Source organism: Typopeltis vanoorti, chromosome 10 (genome assembly GCF_054136105.1).
Source record: "Typopeltis vanoorti isolate ZY-2024b chromosome 10, IOZ_Tvanoo_1.0, whole genome shotgun sequence".
Classification (NCBI taxonomy): domain Eukaryota; kingdom Metazoa; phylum Arthropoda; class Arachnida; order Uropygi; family Thelyphonidae; genus Typopeltis; species Typopeltis vanoorti.
Window position 1 is genome coordinate 34114167 of NC_143558.1, and position 25377 is coordinate 34139543.

The 25377-nt window shown below is 33.7% G+C and overlaps 1 protein-coding gene across 1 annotated transcript in view; it reads right to left on the reverse strand.

The window, feature by feature from the left end:
* The window catches only part of spn-E (tudor domain containing 9 protein spindle E), a 469695-nt gene that overhangs the window by 88694 nt on the left and 355624 nt on the right, over window positions 1-25377 (reverse strand). Inside the window, exons 26-28 of the mRNA XM_090399558.1 lie at window positions 17515-17602; window positions 13578-13685; window positions 3092-3199 (exon numbers count right to left, since the gene is read on the reverse strand). Of these exons, the coding sequence (XP_090255684.1) occupies window positions 3092-3199; window positions 13578-13685; window positions 17515-17602 (304 nt within the window). The remainder of the gene's footprint in view (window positions 1-3091; window positions 3200-13577; window positions 13686-17514; window positions 17603-25377) is intronic.

A 25377-nucleotide genomic window follows, 5' to 3' on the forward strand; every position in this document is an offset into this window, starting at 1 on the left:
GGAACATGAATCCTTATGTAACTGTCTGAAAATCTTCCTTTGACAATTTCTGATAAAATAGAGAATACACCAACATCAAAAGTTTTGTAGAATTGGTGTCGACTGCTTAGAACAAAATACCAGAAATGTTAGTGGGGCACTCATGTAATGCAACATAAGAAGAACATTAGATGACATAGAAGATGCTGTTTTGTGAGAAAGCGTGAACATCAATGATTCTGAGTCAAAAAGCAATTCAAAAGAATCAGACTTAATGTAAATATTTTACTCAGACAGTTGTACGAGGGTGGCCTGAAGAGTTCTCGGCCTAACAATGAAAAACAAATTTATAATTTCAAAATTATTTTTATTTTTCAACATAATCTCTCTTAAGACTAATACATTTATTCCAGCGATGCTCCAGCACCATTATCCTGGCCTTGTAGTGGTTCTCAGTAAGATCTGCAAATTACCTCTTGATTCGAAGAAAAACGCTGACCAGCAAGGAATAGTTTTGATTTTGGAAAGAGACAGAAGTCAGAGGTAACCAAATCTGGGAAATAGGGTGGATGTTCCAAAAATTCATAGTGCAGTTCCCTTAATTTTTTAACTGCCAAAACACCTGTGGTAGGTGCATTGCCCTGATGAAAGATGATTTTTTCTTCTGCAAACTGGATCCTTTCTCACAAATTTTGTTGTCTAGTCTGGTTAAAAGATTGGAATAACATTCCCTAGATATGGATGTACTGATGGAACCAATTTTGTCTTCTTTGGTGCTGAACAACCGGTTTTATTCTTGTTAAAACACTCTAAGCACTGTATAGAGATTTTCGTGCGAGTGCGTTTTTGATCTGCTGTGAGCAAGCGCAGCACCCATCTTGTGCAAAGCTTTTTCATTTGCAATTCTTCATGCAAAATATATTCTACATGGTCTTTTGAAATGCCTATAGTCTCAAAAATTTCATGCACTTGATCAATGATTTCTGGTGTTGTTACACTTTTTGGACATCCTTCACGTGGATCATCTTCAAGGCAGGTACGGCTACGTTTAAACGCGGCAGCCCATTTCTTAATTGTTGAAAACGAAGGAGAAGAGTGCCCATAAACTTTTAACTTAGAATAAATTTCTTTTGCCATTAAACCTTCTTTTACAAAGAATTTTATAACCATACGATAGTCAATTTTATCCATTTCAAGGGATACGGACAACTTTTGCTTCAGACAGCTGTATATAAAAAAAACTACTTGATAGAATGACTTGCAATTTCACATGGATGCTTATGACAGATGTACCAACTTGGAAAAAAAAACTTGCCGATAATGTTGTCATCTATGGTCGAGGCCGAGAAGTTTTCAGACCACCCTCGTACTATAGAAAAACATGGAGTGAAATAGATATTTCACTCCATGTTTAAATGGTTTTTAATGAAATATTTTTTTGTCAGTTATACTGAAAATGGTGCTTCTTACAATTGAAGATATCTTAGAACTGAAGAAATACAGTGTATAATTTATTAAATAAAAGCCCTTTCAAGCATTTTTCTTTGAAGAAGTAAAATAGGCTGTTCATACTTCATTTCACTTACTGATTTCATTGCTCCTGGTCATAAGTTCCTTCTGCACCAGTTTTTTGAAGGAAATCAAGATGAGAAAGAAGTGAATCTTCAGTAAAGATTCAGTGATTCGTCAGGTGTCACTGAAGAATCACCAGTGATTATCTTGGCACTCATCTTGTAGTAATATAGTTTCACTATAATAAGCTACTGGAAAGTTAATACCAATGTTCTATAAGCAGCTGCAGCTCTATGCTAAATGAAATTCACCATAGCAAACTGTCCATTAACTATTTCTGTGATCTCGACAAGTTTGCTACAGTGACAGCAGAACATTTATAACAATGAAAGTAAGCAGTCCTTACCAAGCATTGATAAAGGTGATGCTTAATACGTGTAAATTAATCACTCTCTCTCTCTCTCTCTCACTCACACACACACACACACACACACACACACACAGAGAGAGAGAGAGAGAGAACAATGCTTGCTTTTTTTAGTCCAACTTTAAAATGTGGACTAGTAATAAATCAAAATTATGAGAAATCAAAGACCATGGAATGTAAGTGAGAACTACAACAGAGTCTATGTTAGGTATCAGGTTGCAACAGGATTTATATATAAATCCTGTTGCAACAGGAGTTATATATAAGAGGGGGGGGGGCTGCAAGTTCTGAAAAGCACCTAGAACAAAAATGACATTAAAGCAATTGATATAACTACAAAACATCTTAAACCCTTTACTCCAATAAGATTATTACACTTTTTTTATATATAATCTTTGTCAAGTAGCTTTATTTTATCCTCCTACATGTTTTGCCAATTTTTTCTATTGGCATCCTCAGGGAATACAAACTAGTAAGCTAAAATGAAGGTTACAGACTAGGTTATAACTGATGGTTCTAATTCATACAAAAAATTGGATTATATATAAAAAAAGTGTAATAGTCTTATGAATAATTGTCAAGAAAAAATTCAACATAACCTTTACTTCAATGTTTCATCAAATTGTAATAATTTATTCTTTTTCCTTTAGAATATATAAGACAGAAAATTAATTTTGTTGTAGGTGTTTATCAGAACTTTCCAGCCCTCCATCATGTGTGTGTGTGTGTGTGTGTGTGTGTGCGCGCGCGTACGTGCGTGTGCGCATGCATTGAGACCCTATCGCAGAGGTGACAGAGTCTCGATGAATGGGAGCTATATCTGTGGAGAAACAGAGCAAATCAATGCAGAAATATGTTCCATATACTCTGGATGAGACATTTGTAGCAAATTTTACTTGGTCACAAAGTAAATTATGCTTGATAAGAAATTAAATTCTTTTAATCCTTGAAGTACTACGCACACAAATGAAGCACCAATACAACTAGGTTACATGTATATAGAGGCTGTTGATCGACTTCAAATCTCGAAGATACTTCATGTGTAAGCTCTTTAATAACATTTAACAATAGGTTGTATTTTAACTGAAATCATAATTTGTGTGAATATCTTCATGCTAATTGGAAAACTTTAAATATTGTATGAAAGCAAAATTAATACAGAATAATTCTTACTGAAGCTGTTTGCCCTTCTACTTTTTCAATCCTTGCTCGATGATAAGTTTCTATCCTATGCTGACAGAAGGGAGCTACAACAAGCATCCCAATTTGCACATTCTCAACCTATTAGAATAAATGCAAAAACAATTATTTATTTTTAACCAAGACAGCAAAACACCATGAAGCTCGTTTATTTATGTCATTATTAAATACAATCAAAATATTACCATATTTTGGTTATCACACCTGCTCTCTAACCACCAGGCTAGATGTTCAAATCCCATCATGGATATCAATGTTTTTGATTGTCTTTATGTTTGAGATGAATTTTATCATTTAGTGCAGCGGTCAGCAACCTGTGGCTCAGGAGCCGCATATGGCTCTTTGAATGAATAATTGCGACTCTTTTCGTTATTAAACAATCTATTTTTGAATAATGCAAAATGAATGTTATTTATTGAATTAGAAACTAAAAACTCTAAATATAGCATCTGCAATAAATTAAGGACATTTTACATTTAATCAAGGACTTTTTACATTAAGTCGAGGATATTTTACAATTAAAATAGTACATGCGATGCTGAAAAATTTAATACTTTCATGTTTGAACTCTTTGAAATCATATGCGATAATCCTTCTTTACATTCGTCTTGGATTATCATGGATAATGCAAGAATTCATAAACCCACTGATTTGTCAAATATTTGTTTTAATTATTCATGCAATTAAAATTGCTTTCACCATATTCGTACATGCTTAATTCCGTAGAAAACATTTTTTCGAAGATAAAAATGTGAGAGAGGTTTTTGTCTTCGGGAATGGAAAGAATTAATCTTCCTGATTTCATTCATGATGCGGTAGTAAGAATTACTATGATGGACTGTGTTAATTATTTTATGAATATGATGAGAAACATAACACTTGCAGTACAAAATCATGAGTTTTAATGATTTAATTAAAAATTAAATCATTAAACATCAAACAACATAAAACATAACTTAAGTTATATTTTATTTTGTTGTTTTAATTTATTAAACCAAATACGTCATACTAGGCTAGCACATGTAGCACTATGGTAGCACTTGCCTGTCTGAATGCAGGTGTGGTCTGTAAATCTGCTCACTTTGTTAAAATAAATAAAGGTTTTGTAGTGGACGTTGCAGTGCTTTCATTTACTCATGATTGTGTTAGGTAACATGAATATTGTAACATTAAATTAAATATTAACAAAATAAAAATATTTTTGTAGTATTTAAAATGTCAGCAAAGAAGAGAAAGATAGAACAAGAAAATGGGGAGTTTAAAACTGAATGGACCGAAACCTACGCATTTGTAGCAAATACGGCACGATTTCCAATGTGTTTAATATACCATGAAAGCTTCCAAACAATAAAAAATCAAATATACAAAGACATTTTTAAATAAACACGATACATTTGACAAAGCATATCCACAGGGAGATGAAAGAAAAAAGGCAGTAGAAGAGCTGCAATGCAAAGTAAACCTAACTAAATGTTCATTTTCCAAATGGATAAAAGCATCAAGAAATACAACTATTGCTAGTTTTGCGGCCGCTCAAGAAGTTGTTAAACGAGGAAAACCTTTTACGGATGGCGAATATGTGAAAGAATGTTTTATTAAAATTTCCGAATTTCTCTTCTGCAATTTTAAAAACAAAGCGGAATAATTACAAAAATAAAAGACATGCCATTATCTTCTAAGATTGTAAGGGACAGAACTATACGAATGGCAGAAGATATAACATCAGCAGGTTACAGATCTAAATTCAACACCAGGATTCTCCATTGCCTGTGACGAATCATGCGATGTGGATGACATTACACAGATTGTACTTATTTGTAGATACGTAAACTCTCAAAGACCTCAGGAAGAATTACTCGACATACTGCCACTTACAGGACAAACTCGTGGAGAAGACATTGAATCTGCTGTTACCACTTGCTTGAAAAGTAAGGGTATCGATATTAACAAATATCTATTGCGACCGATTGGGTGGCAAGCGTGAGAGGTACAAAAAATGGTTTTGTTTCTTTATTTAAAAAAGAAATTTTGCATGATGTGTTTTCCTTTCACTGCATAATCTATCAAGCGATACTTTGTGCACAAACTTTTCCAAAAGAGATAACAGTAGTGATGGATTTAGTTGTAGAAATTGTTAACAAAATAATGGCAAGACTGCTACATCATCAGCAATTTTGTGAACTTCTTAAAGAAATCAATTGTGAATATTCCGATCTTCTTTTGCATAACAGAATAAGATGGCTTTCCAGAGGTGAGGTGTTGATGCGATTTGCCACCAGCCTTGGAGAGGTTAAGTTGTTTCTAAGACAAAAAGACCTTGAAGATATATTCAAAGATACTCACTGGTTACAAAAATTCTACTTCATGGTGGATATGACTTACCATTTAAATGCACTAAATAAGAAACTACTACAGGGAAAAGGAAATACAGCAGTTTTTCTTTTAGAAGTGATTTCGTTCGAACAAAAATTATATTTGTTTGCGACAGACTTAGAGAAAGGCACATTATTACATTTTCCTACGTTGAAGAAATATCAACAAGAACAAGCTGATAATTCCATAAATTTAACCTTTTTCAAAGAAATTGTGGTAAATATACAACCTGAATTTAATGGGAGATTTGAGGAGTTTAGAAAGAACAAGGCAACTATGTAATTTTTATTGCAACCACTTGAAATTAATCCTGTAGAATTAAATTTTTCACCTTTTGCTGGAATTGATGAGGCTGCATTTCAACTTGAGTTAGAAGACCTGAAAACCAAGGATTTGTGGAATTCAAAATTTAGAAATCTTCAAGCTGACCTGGAGGAGTTGGAAAGACAAAAATCTACCCTTGCAACACAACACAAATGGTCTGAAATAGAAAATCTTAAAAAGCAAGATCAGATTGTATTTGAAACGTGGAATTGTTTACCGGACATTTGCATTCAGTTAAAAACATACGCATTTGGACTTCTATTGATTTTCGGATTGCCATATTTCTGTGAGCAAATATTTTCTAATATGATTTTTATTAAAAGTAAGTTGAGAAACCAACTAAACAAAGCGAGTCCTTTGTCATGTTTGAAAATGAAAATTACAGCGTATTCGCCACATACTGAGAAACTATTCCAAGAAGTTCAACAACAAAAGTCACACTAAGAAGATATTTTAAATGAAAAAAATTAAATAGGTATATTATTGAATTTTATACATATGTTTTTGTAAGGAGGAGGAAATCTTCCTTTTATTATTTCATCATCATCATACGTATCAAGGATTTAGGACTAGTATGGCCTGTTCCGGCCTTAGAAGTCATCGTTGAATCCTTTAAGAGGACGTCCTGGTTTTCTTTTTCCTAATGGCTTGTACTTTAAGGCTTGTTTTGGTAATCTTTCTGTTTTCATTCTTTGAACGTGTTCCATCCATCTATGTTTATATTTTTTTAATTTTTTCAATTACTGGTTCTTGGTTTAATTCTTTCATAATATCTTCGTTTCTTTTGTGATCAAATAGGGTATACTTTACAGTTTTTCTCATAAACTTCATTTCTGCTGTTGTTAATCTTTGTTTGTCTTTTTGTTTTATTGTCCAGATTTCGCTTCCATACATTAAGACCAGTAGGGCTAATGTATTGTATACTTTTAGCCTGGTTTGTTTTTGAACTAGGTTTGGTTTAAATATAGAGTTAATTACTCCTGTTATTTTTAAATATTTTGCAATTTTTATGTTTATATCTTTTTCATTTTCATAAGTGATCATACATCCTAGGTAGTTAAATGAATTCACCTGTTCTAAGATCTTGTTATCTAATACTATTTTAGTTCTTGCTGGATCTTGTCCTTTAAAGGCCATAGTTTTTGATTTTTCCATTGATATTATCATACCATAATCTTTGGATATCTCATTTAGATTTAAAATAGCTTTCTATAAGTTATCTTCAGAATTTGTAATTATTATTTGGTCGTCTGCAAAGAGGAGAGTGTTTAAGTTAACTGTAGGTGAAAGTTTAATTCCTTGATGTAAATTTTTACTCCATTTTATTATTATTTCATTTAAGTAGATATTAAAAAGAGTTGCTGAGAGGGGACATCTCTGTCGGACCCCTTGGTTTATCTCTCTTGTATATGATAACTCATGATTTAATCTTATTTGTATTTGATTATTTTCATATATACTTGTGACAGCTTTTAGGATATTATTTGGTATTTGTCTTTCTTTTAATATGTTAAATAATATGTTTCTTTTAACTTTGTCAAATGCTTTTTCAAAGTCAATAAATGCAATATGTGTTTCTAAATTATATTCTCTTCTTTTCTCTATTATTAATTTTAGGCAGAAGGCTGGGTTTATACATGATCGTCCTTTTCTAAATCCATTTTGTTTTATTATTTAATATTTAAAAATATATAATTTCTTTTGACATGCCATTCCTGTGTTTTACAAGTATGATAACTTATTACTGTAAAAAAAAACCAAATAAATAATTTAATTATATTTTTCGATGTAGTTTCTAAATTTAAAGCAGTGATGAGCAATTAAATAGTAAATCAAATATGCTGTTCGATCTGTATAAAGAATATTTTGTTTTTCTTTGATAAGTATTAATTTATTTTCCATTATTTAGGTATATTTTAATTTTTTAACCTGCTCAAATAAATCCACATGTAAAAATCAACATTCATAAAATAGATTTTTAATTAAAATATACTAATTCTGCCACAAAACGAACACCGTGCACTGTACAAAAAACCTGAGAGGGCCACAGGCAGCCCGCAGGCCATTGGTTGCTCATTACTACGTGCGGCCCCCTAATTTTTTTTTTTTTTTTTATAACAGATATAATTTTAAAAATGGCTCTTCACTCCAAAAAAGGTTGCCGACCACTGATCTAGTGCAAGATCACTGCTTTACTTATTGAAGCCTAAAATGACTTGAAAAATTCTATGCTCTCTAGAGTGGTGCTTTTCTAGAGAATTAGATTAAAAAGAAAAAAAAAATATACTGAAGTGGAGGGATTTGGTAGCGACGAACCTAAAATTTCAGCACAGAGGATTTTGACAATGAATCAAAGGATGATGACATACAGACGTAAGCATGTTATAGTTCGCTTGTATAAAGCTTTGATCAGTCTGCATATGCATTATTGTCGTCAAAGGGAGTGTGGGACTCATTTGAAGGAGGCCACACACCCATACCAGTTGTCCCTTTTCATGAATTTCTTCAAATTACTTCACTTACCACCTCCAAAGACAAGTCATTCCAATCACACACAGCCCTATGAGAGAAAAATTTAGCTCTCATCCCTTTGAATTCACATTCTCAACTTCCCAGGTTGCCCTCTCATTATCTCCATAAATTTAAAAATTCCATCTGCTGGTATCCTTTATGATCCTTTCAGAAGTCTGAAGGCATCTATCAAATCGTCCCTCTTTCTCCTATTTGCTAGTGTCTGCAGTCCACAAATTCTCAATCTCCTGATAACCTACACTCTACAGACCTGATATCATTTTCAACATTCTCCTTTGTACGCGTGACACCACCTGCATCGAGAAAGAAATCAGGAGACCAGATCTCTGCACACAACAGTTCGTGCAAGGTCATATGAAGGCATTATAAAGAGACACAATGACTTCTTTATCTTTATATTTCAATGTTCATTTCTGCACCGCAATTATCCTCTGGGCTGAATTTAATAATGTTTGCCTGTATAGACCTTAAACTTCAAGACCCTAGCTTGATCAGTTTCTTCTAACATAATCCTGCCAAAATAACATGCCACTAGATATCTCAACACATCAAATTATATAACTTTACATTTACCAACATTGAACTGACAGCCATTTTCAATTTGAGACAATTCCAGCTTATTCAAATCATTTTGCAAGTACTACATGTCAGGTTCATTTCTGATAACTCTACCCTATCTTTGTATCATCAGAAAATAAGTCTATTATTAAATCCTTCTCAATTGCATTAATATGAGATTAAATAATAATGGACCAAGGATTGACTTCTGTGATACACAATAGTCACCTTAAATTTTGCACTCACCTCTCCCACCCAAATACACATTTTTTAAAAAATTTTTTTTGTTTGTTTTAATCTATCAATCAGCATCAGCTTGTTTTGAGATTTTAATGGTGGAAGGATAGCTATCATCATGCTGCACCAAAGCACGTAATAAATGAAATGCATATATAGGTCTAAAAATTATACATAAAAATCTAAATAACAATCATAAAAGAAACAGTTATTAAATATACTATTTAATAAATAAGGTCGCATAAAATCAGTGTAGAAAAATAAATGTAAAACCATCATATAAAACAGATAAAGAGTACTAAAAATATTACAATTCATAAAACTTATATAGACTAAAAAGTATAATTTATATAAGGTGGTAAAGAACTCTGTAAAACTTAAGAAAAAAGCAGGTTGACAGTCAATGAGTCTCATAACATCAGCTTAAGTGTTTACGGCTCAGACAGATTATAATAATGACTGTGCTCGTTAGCAAAACAGTCAATTAAAATATGAGTGATGGATAGTCCAAAGTCACAAAACTCACATAGGCATATCATCGCCCTTCAGTAGAAAGGAGAGTGTGTGTGATGACGGCATATGTGGAGCCAGACAAGAACAACTTCCTCGGTTAGAATGGCTGGACTGCCATAATTTAATTTCATGCTTAATTTGGCAGAGCTTATTAGTCTGTTCCAAGAAAGCTTCCACTAGGATAGGAGTTTTAATCTGAGTGATGCAAGTATATATATATATATGATGTGATATGGTGTGAGTAGATGGTGGATGTTTGAGAAACTAGCTGACCTCACTACAGCTTTAATTCCAACATGACTTGGAATCCAACGGAAGCATACTTCAAAGTGTAGCTTCTATAACTGAAAGAGAAGGTGTTGAATTCAAAAGAACACCAGATGCTGCTATAGTTCTAGACTTCTTATTGCTTGAAGAGAACTTAGAGAGCGAGTATATTATGCACCTATAGTAGCAATGAAATGTCATGTATTTTAGTGCAACCTATATCACATATAGCTTTGCTGTAAACTTGCTACAATCTAGTGAGATTTGTATACAGATCTGTTGTCCTAAAAGATAGCTGAAGATTCCAATAGATCTTAGGTTTACTGATTTTGCAAAGCTAAAACCATCTGTGTAGATAGGCAAAAAATCAGATTATTCAATTTTATAAGCTGCTGATAGACAACTGCAGGGATGGAAAATTTCAGCCTGCTGAAAGAAAAGTTACATGCTGGCATGCATTATTGCCAAGGTGGAAGTCAGTTTGGTGGCATCTGAGATATGTTGTCTACTGTTATTTCTAGAGCTTGTAAGAAATTTTACCTGCAAACTAAAAGATTTTAAGGCAGCCTCTAAAGTGTTATAGAGATTCTCTAAATGTGGCCGAAAGATAGTTGGATACACCGGAGTGCAACAGCAGAGATTTTATTTTGTTACGTATAACAGAGAGCTGATGGGATGAAAGTAACAAAGGTGGTCATTTGCCTTGATGTACAGACTAGGAATAGTTGACATGCAAAAGGCTTCAGTTGCAATTATGAATAAGATCCACCCATCACAGTGTACACTCCTTGACAAAAGCATAGACTTGGACCCATAGTCAAGTTTTGATCTTATCAATGCCCCGTACACACAAAGCAAAGCGCATCTGTCAGCACACCAAAAGGATAAGATAGGGTGCATAGAATGTTCACTGCTTTATGGCACTCATCCCGTAAATGACATACATGAGGGAAGAAAGCAAGTTTACTATCGAATAATTTATATGAGCACTCCATGGAATCAAAAGACTCATCGTGGGAGACCCACTCTATCCATTAACACAATACTTATTATGCATCTCCTTAAACCTATTCACTGTTATGCTGCTCACAACCACCTCTGACAATCCATTCCACTCATTCACCACTCTCCAAGAAAAGATCCTAATTCATGCATGCTTACTAACCACACTCTTAGAATGCTTCCAAGTGTAAACCATTGTTTTCCAAATTCCCATGGACTTAAAAATTTGTGTTAATCCCTTTAGCTTATATAAATTTCTATCATATCCCTTCTACTCTGTTGTCAGCTAAACTCTGCAACACACACACATCCTCATAGAGAACATTCCACAGATCTGTCACTCATCAGCTTGGTCACTCATCTCTGATCTTCTCCACCATCTCCTAATCCCCCAAGAAACACAGGTGACTAAATCTATGAACAGTAGTCAACATATGGCCAAATCATAGCCTTATAAAGAGGATTAATAGCTTCTTTATCTTTACTTGTCAATGTGCTGTTAGCATCCAAGTAATCCTCTGAGCTATTTTGGCAATTCTTCCAATATATCCACTATCACCCCCAGATCAATAGTCTCGATTTCCTGTAAACTAGTACCATTCATGTGATACAAAGTATGTAATCTTTTCATTCCGAAGTGCATTATCTTACATTTTACAACATTGAATTGACAACCACTGTCCTTTGCCCATACATTCAGTTTGCTGATGATGTAAATCATCTTGTAAAATACTTACATCGTCTTTATCAACTATTGCCCCCCCCCCCCCCCCCCCCCCAGTTTGGCATCATCAGCAAACTGAATGTCCTAATGTCCTCCTTCAAATCTTCTGCTATATAATTAATATATATATATTAAACAGTAGTGGTCCTACTACAGAGCCTGGGGCACTCCACTAGCCACCTTCATTCACTTTGATTCCACTCACCATACCACCCTCTGATGTCTATCAGCTTTCTCCCTATTTATGCCGCCAGCCTCATATCTATTTCCGTTTGCTCCAAGTTATGTAATAGTTTTCCATGATGGAAAACTATTACATAACAAAATTGGATTCTGTTAAATGTAAAGTCCAGCAATATCACAGTGTAACCATTTCCTTTATCCAATTTCAATGTCATCTTATAAATTTGAATAAATTACTGAGGCAGGACCTACCTTTTACAAGACCATGTTGTCCCCTATAAAATATATTCCTATCCATCCATTCCTGAATTTTACTTTAACCAACTTTCCAATATTTTAACCACCACTCCAGGAATACTAATTGGTCTGCAATTTGCTACACCTCTCTTGGAGCCACTTTTATGTAGTGGTTCATACCATCAGTACATAAACTGAATAACAGCTGCAACAAACTTGATGTGAAAATCAATAACAAGAAGACTGAAACTATGAAAACAGGCAGAAACATAGAAAATTTTAGTTATATTCTCAATAGAGAACCTATAGAACAAGTAAAACATTTCATTTATTTAAGCACCGTGTATAGTGAAGATCAGAAATTAAATTGGGAACTAGAAAACAGAATAAAGCAAAGCTAAAATCATGAGAAGCCAGCTTTACAAATTTATATGGAATAAGAGAGAAATTAGCAAAAACACTAAACTAACAGTATACAAGGCAGGGTTCAAACCAATTTTAAGTTATGGATTTGAGAGTTAAGAAATAAAGCACTTGAGCAGAGATATAAGAGTTCTGTGGAAAATAAGGATTCTACCAGTGATGGCATCACTGGTAGAATCATTAAAAATGAAGACATTGAGGAAGGAACTTGACATTATTGGCATTGAAGAATGTGTGAGCAGGGTCAATCTAATGGTATGGTCACTGAAAGAGAATGGGAGAAGAAATGTTAGCAAAAGAGGTGATACCATGATGTCAAGAAAAATACCTAGAGGAAAGCGAAAGTCTAGGTGGATTGATTCAGTAAGAACTGCCTTATAAGAACAAAATGTTAGATATGACAATATTGGAGCGAAAATAAGTGGGACAAATAGACTAATTTGGAGGAAAATTGTTTACAGGAGATTAAGAATAATGTAAACCTGTTATAATAGCCTGAACATTCCATCATATCAGGACATTGATGAAATCGCATTCATATACAGCTTAATACTGTTCTCATATTCAGGTTAATCCCTGAGTAATGCAAAAAAAAAAAAAAAAATTTCTACTGATATTTCTATGCTCTTTCTTCGTTCCAACTAACAGTAGTTATAATTCCCATTGTTATAAGTTTAAACCATGTGCAGCAGCTATTGATAACATCTTCAACATTTCAATTGCAAACGCATAGGACAAAACTTGCTTGATATTTGTTCATTTCGTGTAGCACATTGAACCACCTATAGCTCTTGTATGGTTTAAGATTTTATGTGTGGTATTACCATAAAAGTATGCTTGAAACAAATTTTCTTAATCAATAAGGAAATGGAAATCTGGGGAAGACTAAAGAGAATGTTATTTTAATATCTTCCAGAAGTTCTGTTAAATGTTTTACACTTTGAACCAGTCCAATGCAAGAACCAAGGAACATTATATAAAAAAGGAACATTATATAAATATGCATTCATCTAACTCAAACTCAATTTAAACTGAAACATGAATAAGATTAGATAAGCAAGAATATAATTCTAGTTATGTCCTTACTGGTTCACTAGCATCTTGATAAACTTGAATAGCACTGTCAATGAATGAGAGATTCATTGTAGTCTCTGGGGTTCTATATTGTGCCCAAAAATGGCCATTAAGTTGAATCTAGGATAAATAAAACATATATATGTAAAAGGAATTCAAATATAAGTAAATTCATGTTCATGTTTATATTTATGGTAACATGCAATTTGCAAAATAGAATATTTTTAATCAAATATCAATTTGTAATATAAAACATTTATTATTAATAGAGATCTCCAGGGAGTTAGAGACTCATCAAGGGAGGCCACATACTACATGCACCAGCTATCATACTTATTCTTGAATTCATTTACCTTGTATATACACACAACATCCAATGGCAATCCATTCCTATAAGAGCAAAATCTAGCTCTCACCCCCTTTCTTAGCAGAATTCATTTTCAGCTTCAAAGAATGCCCTCTTTTCCTGCCCTCCAATGAAATGAAAAATTCCATCAACTGAAATCCTGTATGACCCTTTCAGAAGTTTAACCCAGTACTGGTGAGGTGGGAAAATATAACAAAAGTGGTAAGGTTGGATCCCACAGACCCACCCAAATAATGTAGTGTATTATAGAAATCCATATCTTTTTAATCAATATTAGTGAATTCTCTATGGATTCTTCCTCGCAGTCTTGTTCTCTATCAGACTCATGGTTACTGATTAATCCTAAATCAATTTCACTATCATCATCATCTCCGCTAAAGGGCTCCTCGTCTATCAAAGTGTCATCTACAAGTTGATGTAACCTCTGTTCTTCCTCCTCGTAACTCATCTAGTAAAAATAAAAAAAAAAGATTCTCAAAATACCCTCTAAATATTTATGAAAACGTATTTGCTTATAGTTGGTATGTAATAATATAGAAGACACAGCAGTAACGATAATATTTTCTTAGTAGAACATACATGAAAACAACTTACGTTTCGGAAGTAAATATAGTGACACTTTTGGTAAGGTGGGGTCTGGTAGACCCCAGCACACTAAACTTGCTCGTATGCAACAGCCTGTCGTCTATGGTGTCAAGTAGCAGGTTACAGGAGGGGAAGCTATACCGAGGCATGACACACTGCCACGTGTTGTTAAAAAGTTAGTCAATTTAAAATCTTTGGGGTCTGTGACACCCCACCTTACTAATGCTGGTTATACATCTCAATCATATCACCCCCCTCTTTCTCCTGTTTACTAGTGTCGGAAGTCTATAAATTCTCAATTTGTCTTCATAATGAGTATTCCACAATCCTGATATAATTTTTAATGCTCTCCTTTGCACCAATTTATAGCTGAATTTAATTTTGTTAACACCTTCCTTTTATAATAAATTTTTTTAGGTTTTGACTAAAAATTTGTTCATTAGAATAATAATCTTTTACAGATTTTTTTTTCTTATTCTGTAAGCCAAATATTCAACATTCATCTTAAATTTACACATCTTGAAAATATGTAATGTTCAAGGATAATTTCTGAAAATGCTAGAGTAGTATGACCATGTTATTTTTGAGCTGATTATAATATGGAAAAGCAGGTGATGCACCCAAGGCTAGCATATTATGTCTGTTAATTACATGTTCTCCAGCCAGTCTTTAGTACAGAATGAAAAAAAAAAAAAAAAAAAAAATCAGTTTCCATGGGGAGGAAACCTAAAATATCTGTATGATACCAGCAAATCAATTACAAATGAAAAACCCTTTAAAAGGTTCTTGAGGTGGGTGGATGGGGGGGGGGGGGGGAGGAGGGGAACCCAGTCTTTCTGACTGAAGGGCAGTATGTTTATGCTGTCAGAATGCACAACTCAGCCATCTATAAAATTATCCTATGACATAATACACTGCTCAAAACAATTAGGGGATATTTTAGTTTCTGTTGGATAATTATAAATTTCTGCAAATAATTATAACTATTGGGTACTTCAAACATAATTCTTACTTATGGATGGGGTGTAACTGATGACACATTGTTTAAATAATTGATATTTATTACAAATTTAACATATTATACATTTCAGCATGAAATAATTTTAACAAGAATAACAAGAACAGCCAAAATCGTTTTCGTTAATTTTTAATAGGGCGTATGGTCTCCATTAATAGTCAATGTTGACTATTCACGGATAAAATGATTAAACAGTTCTTGTGAGATATTTCTCCATTCTTCTGTGAGAACAATTTTGAGTTCTTGAAGCGATCCTGGTGGTACCAGTTGAGCAGAAAAGTGCCTACCTAAAGCATCCCAGGCATGTTCGAATGGATTACAATCCAGTGAACAGGCAGGCCAGTCCATTCGTTTAATACCGTCTTCCTCAAACCACTCTTGTACCAAATTTGCATGGTGTGGATGAGTATTATCATCCATAAAAATGAATTCTTGGCCAATTGCAGCAGCATATGGATGAACTATAGGTTCCAAAATCTCATCGCAATACCTTTGGGCTGTTAAGGAATTGTCTCTGATAAAATAGAGATCAGTATGACCACCTATATTTATTCCAGCCCATACCACCAAACTCCCACCTTGATGATGGGGTCTTTCACGAACAAATTGTGGATTATTTCTTGTTCCACTTTCATGCCATATCAAGATACGTCAGTTATCTGGTTGTAGACTGAACCTGGACTTGTCACTAAGAAGTACATGAACCCAATCCTCATTTGTCCAATTGTGGTGTTCCTGTGCCCAAAATTCTTTGGGCTCTTTTGTGATTTGCAGTAACCGCAATGTAAACCATTGGTCTTCGAGCATATAAACCTAAGGCATGAAGACTATTTCGTACTGTCTGTGTCAAATCCAGCCTCCCTGTTGCTGCGGCAAGTTCGCTTCAAAGTTGTGTTGTGTTAAGTGTTCGATTTCTTCTGACAAGTAATGACAAATACTGATCATCTCTTGGAATTGTTGATGATAGGCGACCTTGACCTTGTTTTCGGCAAACATTTCCTGTCTCCAGAAAGTGATTCCAAAGTCGTGAAATTAAGCTTTGAGATACACGACATGCTTGAGAGACAACTTGCTGTGTTTGTCCAGCTTCTAATTGACCAATGGCTCTCCAAGCCATGGATTCCAGGATATCATGCTGATCTGCCATTTTACAACTGAAGTGATAATTATGCACTGTGGAAGTGAGTGCAACAAGCCATGCTTTTATATCCTCCCCCACATGCTAATACGGCTAAGACACGTTTTGACAAGTCTTAACATGATTTTGTATGCAGTTGTGTGTTCTACACTGTTGTATATTAAGAATATTTTAAAATAAATGTATTACATTTGTAAATTATTTTTATAATTCATAATTTACAAGAAAAGAAATTTTTCTCCCTAATTGTTTTGAGCAGTGTATTATTAAGACACATGATACCCATACCTATCATTGAAATAGAAACTTTTATTTAATACCATGTTGGATGTATAGGCATGCAACTACCAATTCTGATCCTCTTCAATTCCCTGCACATAGTTTGGCGAGATATAGGTCAGAAACAGTCTTCATTCAATTCTTCGATCAACTGCCACACATAGCAAGTTCTGCTTGTTCATGCAAGCTTTCTCAGATAACAGTGATCTCAATTCTGACAGACTGACTTTTTGACTACAATCATGTCTCAGACAAGCAATGTGGGTTATTTTCCACCTAAACACCCGAGATATCTCATATTTTGAGAAACGAGTCAGCTCTGCTGTTTTCAAAATCATGACTCCACCCAAATCTGCACCCACAATAAGCACTTTATCAAACTCCAAGAGATCGTTTGTTCATCCAATTGTGATTAACACTAATGATAATTATTCATTTAATACACGTTTTTTTTTTTTTTTTTAAACTATGGCATACATTTTTTTTTGTTTAAAAAAAAATATAAATATTCCTATTCTATTCTAAAGGGCAAAAAGTCCAAGAAACTAAAATTTTCACTTACTGTAAAGATTGAAATCTGAATTGTAAGAGTCCTAATGCTTGGTAGAAGGGCTGGTTTTAATTTGTTTTGGGAAAGATGAACAGTTACTCTGCAAAAAAATATTAAACAATATATTTTTTCACATCAGTAATACAGAAACATGCACCCAAATGTAAGAAGAAACATGATAAGTAAACACACACACACACACACACACACACTGTAAATCACATTTAAAAGATGAACAAAAGTTCAAAATTTTTAGAAGTACCGATTCTAGTGAATCTACTTTCATTAAAAAGGTAAGAAAATTTGCAATTTACAGAATATGGGCAAAACATATCTACATAAATTTTAGCAAAACTGCTTTAAACTAATAAAATATGGTATGACAAACAGGTGACTTCTTATAAGACAAACAGGTGACCATACTCCGGATACCAGCCACAGAATACGTTGGAAGAAAGCCGCTTTACTGCACCGTAGCAAATATAAACACGAAAGATTGTTCATGGAATCAGCCTCAGCTCGAAAAAACTTCTCAAACCTCAACAAATTTGGGTGCATGAGACTGTCCCAAATTTGAAAAGCTTGCATCATGAGAACATCAGCTCAACAGTCAAGACAACTCAATTCAGCCTGCTAGGGGGCACCTTTAGGACTCTAGGAACAATGTTAGTTACTCTCTTCAGCCTCATTTGCTCGTTGTTAGTGCCTGCATGCACATATCAGTTTCATTTCCCATGAAGATGGCAATGTAACATTGCTGAAATATAGGAAGTATTGATTAAAGTTTTCTTTTAATTAATATTTAGTATACATTGTAATTTCCTTTAATAATATAATAGTCAAGTGGTTTACAGTATAAACAAGAGAGGAACAAAATAAATATAGCAATCCCTTAATTAGTCCACCCAATGCGTTCTTTAAAACTGGCGCATTAATCAAAAACACACTAATCAAATATAACAACCTACAGGAAAAGTACAATCCATTCCTCAAATTTCTAATTTGAATCTTAATTTTTTTTATAAAAGAATTAAGGTATGTCTCAGGGCCTAATTAAAGGAAAATCATGAAGACAATAAAACATTCAGAATATAAATTTTATTATTCTACTACTTAACAAAGAATTGAGCTAATGTAGTTTAGTGGGCATTTTGTTTCTTTTTTTTTTTTTCCATACAACCTTTGGTTGTATGGAAAAAAAAAAAAAAAAAATGGCCCTATTGCATCTTCTACTCTTCTGCAAATTTTACTGCTTCTCTCTTCATCAGGGTCAGCCTCTAAGCATTGCTGCTTAAAAACTTCGACTGTATGAAAAATATTTTCAAATTGTTTCTGTGAAATCTCTTTTGGCTGAATATCAGTGGTTAAATTTTCTTCATATTCTTCAGGATGTTCACGCTGTGCATCTAAATTTAGCAGATCAGAATCACTAAATTCTTCAGAATGAGATTTAATTAACTCTTGAACATTATCATTGAAGGGGAGAAAGAAATGAAGGACGTACGAACTGGTCGCCAACACACGAAATCACATGTTTTATAGATAAAATTTGCCAACTGTTAAACAAGCAAAATAGTTACCACTTTAAAATCTACAATGATCATAAAAGAGAAGATAATTTTCCTGACGTAATAATAAACAACTCATCCCAGAAGACAGATTGATTACTCTGTTATCGGAATGGATTCTCCTTTTTACAATACGCGCAGAAGTGTCGCAGGGTCTCGAATCTGTTGGCATACTATAGCAGACAATTTTTGGCAGTAAAAATTTTTGAACATAGTGTACATGGAAGTAGTGTAGTATGCCATTAAAAATAACTTTGTAAAATGTTTTAAATCGGTAACTAAATTATTTCATTCTGGTGAGTGATTTTTTAAAATAGTTAGCCATAAAAATGTATAGAATAGAAAATTTTTAAAATCTGTAACATTTATTTTTAAGATGTATATAGGCGCACTAATCGAATTTGGGTATCGAAAAAAAAAATGACGCATTAATCGGGGGGGGGGGGGGGGGCACATTATTTGAGGGATTACTGTAATTGAATTAAAAGGCATGTTGATAAAATCCTAATCTCTGAAGAGCAAAATTCCACCAAAAGAAATAGCAGCCTTAAACATACTGCAACATATCTTACATCTCTAACTTTTCTTTGCAGCCTTTCCATAGCTTCTTTATCTCCTCGAACCCAGGAGACCAAATAACCTGTGCATAGTAGTCCAGGTGAATTGAATTCATATTAAGGCTTTGTAAAAAAAAAGGAAAATGATATCTTTACAATGTTTGTTTCAAGTTTGCAATTATTCTCTGAGTTGTATTTGCAATTTTTCTAAAAGTTCAACTTTCTATCCACCATTTGTCAGTTACTCCAAGCATGATCCCACCAATATAAAAATATCACTGAACATTATCTTGTAAAAGTGCATAACTTTACACTTACCAACACTGAATTCACAGCCATTATTGTCAGCTAACACTTTCAGCCTATTCAAATCCTGTAAATAATGCATATCAGTAGTACTTCTGATTGCCCTATCTATCTGTGAATCATCTTCAAATAATCCAAAAATCTCCAGTCAAGCTCTTTCTGATATCTTAATATATAGAATAAACAATAATGGTTCAAGGATTGATTCCTGGGGCACATCACTGGCCACCTTAAACCTAGCAGATTGACATTCCCATCCTATATACCACTTTCTGATACTTGTCTTTCAAACACCCACTTATCCAAACCAACAATTTATATTCGAGTCAAATATTCTCCAGTTTATGCCACAGCCTTTCAAAGTATCACAACAGTATTCATTTGCAACAGTATCACAGTGTATCCATTTCTTTTATCCAGCTCAGCTAACATAAAATACAAGCAAATTGCTCAGCCACAACATAAAATCTCCTTTTCTGTTTAACTATTGTGTTTGTCACACCCTTTATTTTAGCTCCTGGGAAGCTTTATGTAGTGACTCTGTCAAGTACAAATTAAATTATCAAATTACCATAGAATACTACTTTTTTATTATATTTTAATGGACTTAGCTTATTATTATTCATTGATAACTTAATTTCCATGCTTTCCTTCCTTTTATTTTCTTATCTTAGTTCTTGTAAATGTTTTTCTGTTTTCTACATCTATTTTGAAATAATTTCTTTTAATCTTGAAATTTCATATACTAATTTTCCTTCATTTACATCATCAATATAAAGGTTCCTATTCTCAGATTCCACACTCATTCTTTAGCATTTCTATTGTTCCAGATTTCTTAGCTTTCAATGAAAGCTAAGGAACCTGGTTGATGCTCTATTGTTCTTCCACATTTTTGGAGGAACTTGGAATAACAATGTCTTAAAATATATTAACAAATGTACAGAATACAATGAAATCAGTAAAAAAACAATAATATAGTAAAAATACACTAATCTAAAAAAAATTCAATAAATAAAAAATCACCTATTTTACATGTGATTTTTTTTAAGTAGGGGCATCAAATTAACATACGCCAACAACACATGAAATAGATCTCGAAGTATGGTCAACTTGTGTAAATCAACACAAAAAAATATATCTTTGTAGTGGATTCAAAGTAAAGAGACAATCCTAGAAAATAAGAATTCATATCAAAAGTTTCTGGGAAGTAAGTCAGATGAACCCTTAGTGATACTGAAAAAAAAAAAAACTACATTCTGAGTAAATATACCTGATAAAAGCCATGGAAAGTTTTGGAAGAATATAGAATACAAATATCATGAAGGAGTCATCAAAATGTTTAAAAATTGATAGAGTGCACACCAAAGGTTTAAAAATTAAAGACATAGATAACGATACTCAATGCCAGGAGTAATTATTTTGAAAATTGGTTAAATGAGAAACATGAAAAAGAAATATAAAAAAAATATCCAAGAGGAATGCATTTCACAATCCTGAAAAGAGTACTCATGCCTGTACTAGTACTGCCATCAGCGTTCTGTACAACTTTGGTTGTTTCTAAGAAACAACTTTGTACTTTGAAGTAAGATCTGCATTATAACTTTCTTTCTTCCACTCTCATTAAGTGACTTCAAAGATTAAATTAGCAGTTTGATTTATGGCCAAAGCAACTATGAGGACAGAGTATTATGTCCATAAATTGTGTGGTCTTGTGGCCAGTTAGCTTGAAAAACCCAGGAGGAGGAAGAAGAAAAAAAAAAGCCTACCTCCAATAAGACTTTTGAGCTGAGAGGCATCTTGAATTGAAAAGTCCATATAAAGGTTCTTCACGTCTTAGACAAAATTTGAACATAGGTCTTTCCAACCAAAGGGCATTGTCACTATATCCATAGTATGTAGTAATAATTTTTTTGAGTTGCTCATTTAAACAAAAGTGATCTCATCCTGTCCAAGGAGAGAACCAAAGGATCCTAGCAGACTGGTTTGCTTCAGGACCACCTTAGGGAAATCAAATAAAATATTTTTGGTACACACAACTGAAAAGCTGGGGAGATGACTTAAAGGTCACAGCTGGCTGACTAGGAGACTTCCAGGTAACATTTTAAGGAATGGGGAGAAAGGACTAAGGTTTATGACAATGTCCAATCCTCACCTTCTCATGTTGCACTCCAGGGTAAACAAGGAAATTTATCTGCTGAAACAAATTCCATTTCAACATCAGCAAAGTTCAATATTGGTACCATTAACACAAGTATCAACAGAAAAGAAATGGAAGTAGCAGAAGAGCTGATAAGTACCAGATGGACAAAATAGGTATTACTGAAACAAAGATGAGATCTAAGCAAGAAGTACAAGATGTTATATTCAAGCAATAAGGATCAGAGAAAAGGAGTAGCTATAGTATTCAATGGTAATATAAAGATAATCTTCATGTGTGACAGGCAAAAATTAAATAGTGATGTTAACAAATATCAAAATGAGAAGTTGACAATGAGATTTATTTCTGCCTATGGTCCCACACAATTCTACTAAGGAAAAATTGCAGAAATTTGTTGGACTTCTAAACAGCACTGGTAGGAAATAATTTCCAGATAACGGAAAAACTCACGTAGAAAGATTATTTCTTAGTATAATTTTCGCCTGTGTGTCACAGGCATCCTCAGTACATTAAGCTCAAAATTAAACACTAACTAACAATTCCAAAAAGTGCCACCTAAGTAGCTGGTGTAAGATAACTAAAAAGGTCAATAACTTTCCTAAAAAAAAAAAAATTAATATAATAAAAAGTTAGGAAAGATTAGCTGATTTGTAAAGTACTATCTCCCATAAAGGGGACAGACGTAAGCCGTCGGATCTGTTTAAGTTAGGAGAATGAAGTAGAGTTTCACACGTTTCTTTATAAAGGTGTTCCATGAGAAACTGACTTTTGTGAAGAACTCTTGTCTTTCTCCAATGAACTCTGTGTCTAGTGAAGATGGCATGTTCAGAAAGTCCAGACTTTTCAGGTTTAAAGTATTCAATATAAGATTGGTGTTCTTCTAGCCGAATAGAGGCAGATCTTCCCATTTGTCCGAAATAAGATAATCCACAAGAGCACGGAATCTGGTAGACACCTGGATGATTAAGATGTGGAAGCTTGTCCTTAGGAGAAGTGAGAAAGGTGGAGATTTTTCTAAACGGTCGAAAGGCAACAAAAATATTCAGTGGTTTTAAAACTTTTGCTATACGTTCACTGATGCCTTGTACATAAGGGATAGTAATGTGCGTTATTTCCTCTGTGTTTGAAGAGGAAGACATTAAAACTACTCAAAGTTCTTTCAATGAAGCAATTCTTATAACCATTAGATAGAAAGGAAGAAGTTGTGTATTGTAGTTCTTTCTGTAAAAGATCGTCTGTAGAACAAAAGGAGTGGGCCAGATAAACCAGTGTTTTAATAGTTCCTGCCTTTTGACTGGGATGGTGATGAGATTCCGCATGGATATAATGGCCTGTATGAGTCTTCTTTCTATAAACTGAGAAATGTAGGTTACCATCTGGTTGGCGAAGAATTAGAAGATCTAAAAAGGCTAACTGCTTATTTGATGCTAACTGCTTATTTGATTCTATTTCTAGGGTAAACTTAATCCTAGGATGAAATGCGTTTAACTTAGTGAGAAATTGTTGAAGTTCATCAGAAGAGCCATTCCATACAGCAAAAATGTCATCGACATATCTGAACCAATGCGTAGGGCTGGGAGAAATATTGTCAAAGATACGTTGTTCAAAATGTTCCATAAAGAAATTGGAGATAGCAGGAGAAAGAGGATTACCCATTGCTGTTCCTTCAATTTGTTGATACAACTTATTTTTAAAGGAAAAATAACCAGAATTTATTACAAAATCAAATTTCCTTCAGACATTGTAAACGTATTTGATTTTGTAATAAATTCTGGTTATTTTTCCTTTAAAAATAAGTTGTATCAACAAATTGAAGGAACAGCAATGGGTAATCCTCTTTCTCCTGCTATCTCCAATTTCTTTATGGAACATTTTGAACAACGTATCTTTGACAATATTTCTCCCAGCCCTACGCATTGGTTCAGATATGTCGATGACATTTTTGCTGTATGGAATGGCTCTTCTGATGAACTTCAACAATTTCTCACTAAGTTAAACGCATTTCATCCTAGGATTAAGTTTACCCTAGAAATAGAATCAAATAAGCAGTTAGCCTTTTTAGATCTTCTAATTCTTCGCCAACCAGATGGTAACCTACATTTCTCACACTATATAAAAAGAAGACTCACATAGGCCGTTATATCCATGCGGAATCTCATCACCATCCCAGTCAAAAGGCAGGAACTATTAAAACACTGGTTTATCTGGCCCACTCCTTTTGTTCTACAGACGATCTTTTACAGAAAGAACTACAATACACAACTTCTTCCTTTCTATCTAATGGTTATAAGAATTGCTTCATTGAAAGAACTTTGAGTAGTTTTAATATGTCTTCCTCTTCAAACACAGAGGAAATAACGCACATTACTATCCCTTATGTACAAGGCATCAGTGAACGTATAGCAAAAGTTTTAAAACCACTGAATATTTTTGTTGCCTTTCGACCGTTTAGAAAAATCTCCACCTTTCTCACTTCTCCTAAGGACAAGCTTCCACATCTTAATCATCCAGGTGTCTACCAGATTCCGTGCTCTTGTGGATTATCTTATTTCGGACAAATGGGAAGATCTGCCTCTATTCGGCTAGAAGAACACCAATCTTATATTGAATACTTTAAACCTGAAAAGTCTGGACTTTCTGAACATGCCATCTTCACTAGACACAGAATTCATTGGAGAAAGACAAGAGTTCTTCACAAAAGTCAGTTTCTCATGGAACACCTTTATAAAGAAACATGTGAAACTCTACTTCATTCTTCTAACTTAAACAGATCCGACGGCTTACGTCTGTCCCCTTTATGGGAGATAGTACTTTATAAATCAGCTAATCTTTCCTTTTTATTATATTAATTTTTTTTTTTTTTAGGAAAGTTATTGACCTTTTTAGTTATCTTACACCAGCTACTTAGGTGGCGCTTTTTGGAATTGTCAGTGTTTAATTTTGAGCTTAATGTACTGAGGATGCCTGTGACACACAGGTGAAAATTATACTAATAAATAATCTTTCTACGCGAGTTTTTTCCGTTATTTATTGTGTACCGATATGTCTACTCACGGTTTACTTCTTTTAAAACTGATTTCCTGATGTACAAAAATGTTTTGGAAAAATTTTAGACAAAAGAGCAAAGCTAATAATGGTAAATACTTGAAGGATTTCTATTTAGGACATGAACTAGTAATTAATAGCACCATGTTCCAACATAAACACATGCACAAATTCACATGGAGAGAACATAAGAAATATGAAAAGTCTTATTGTTGATGTTGATAGCCTCACAATAGCTCAG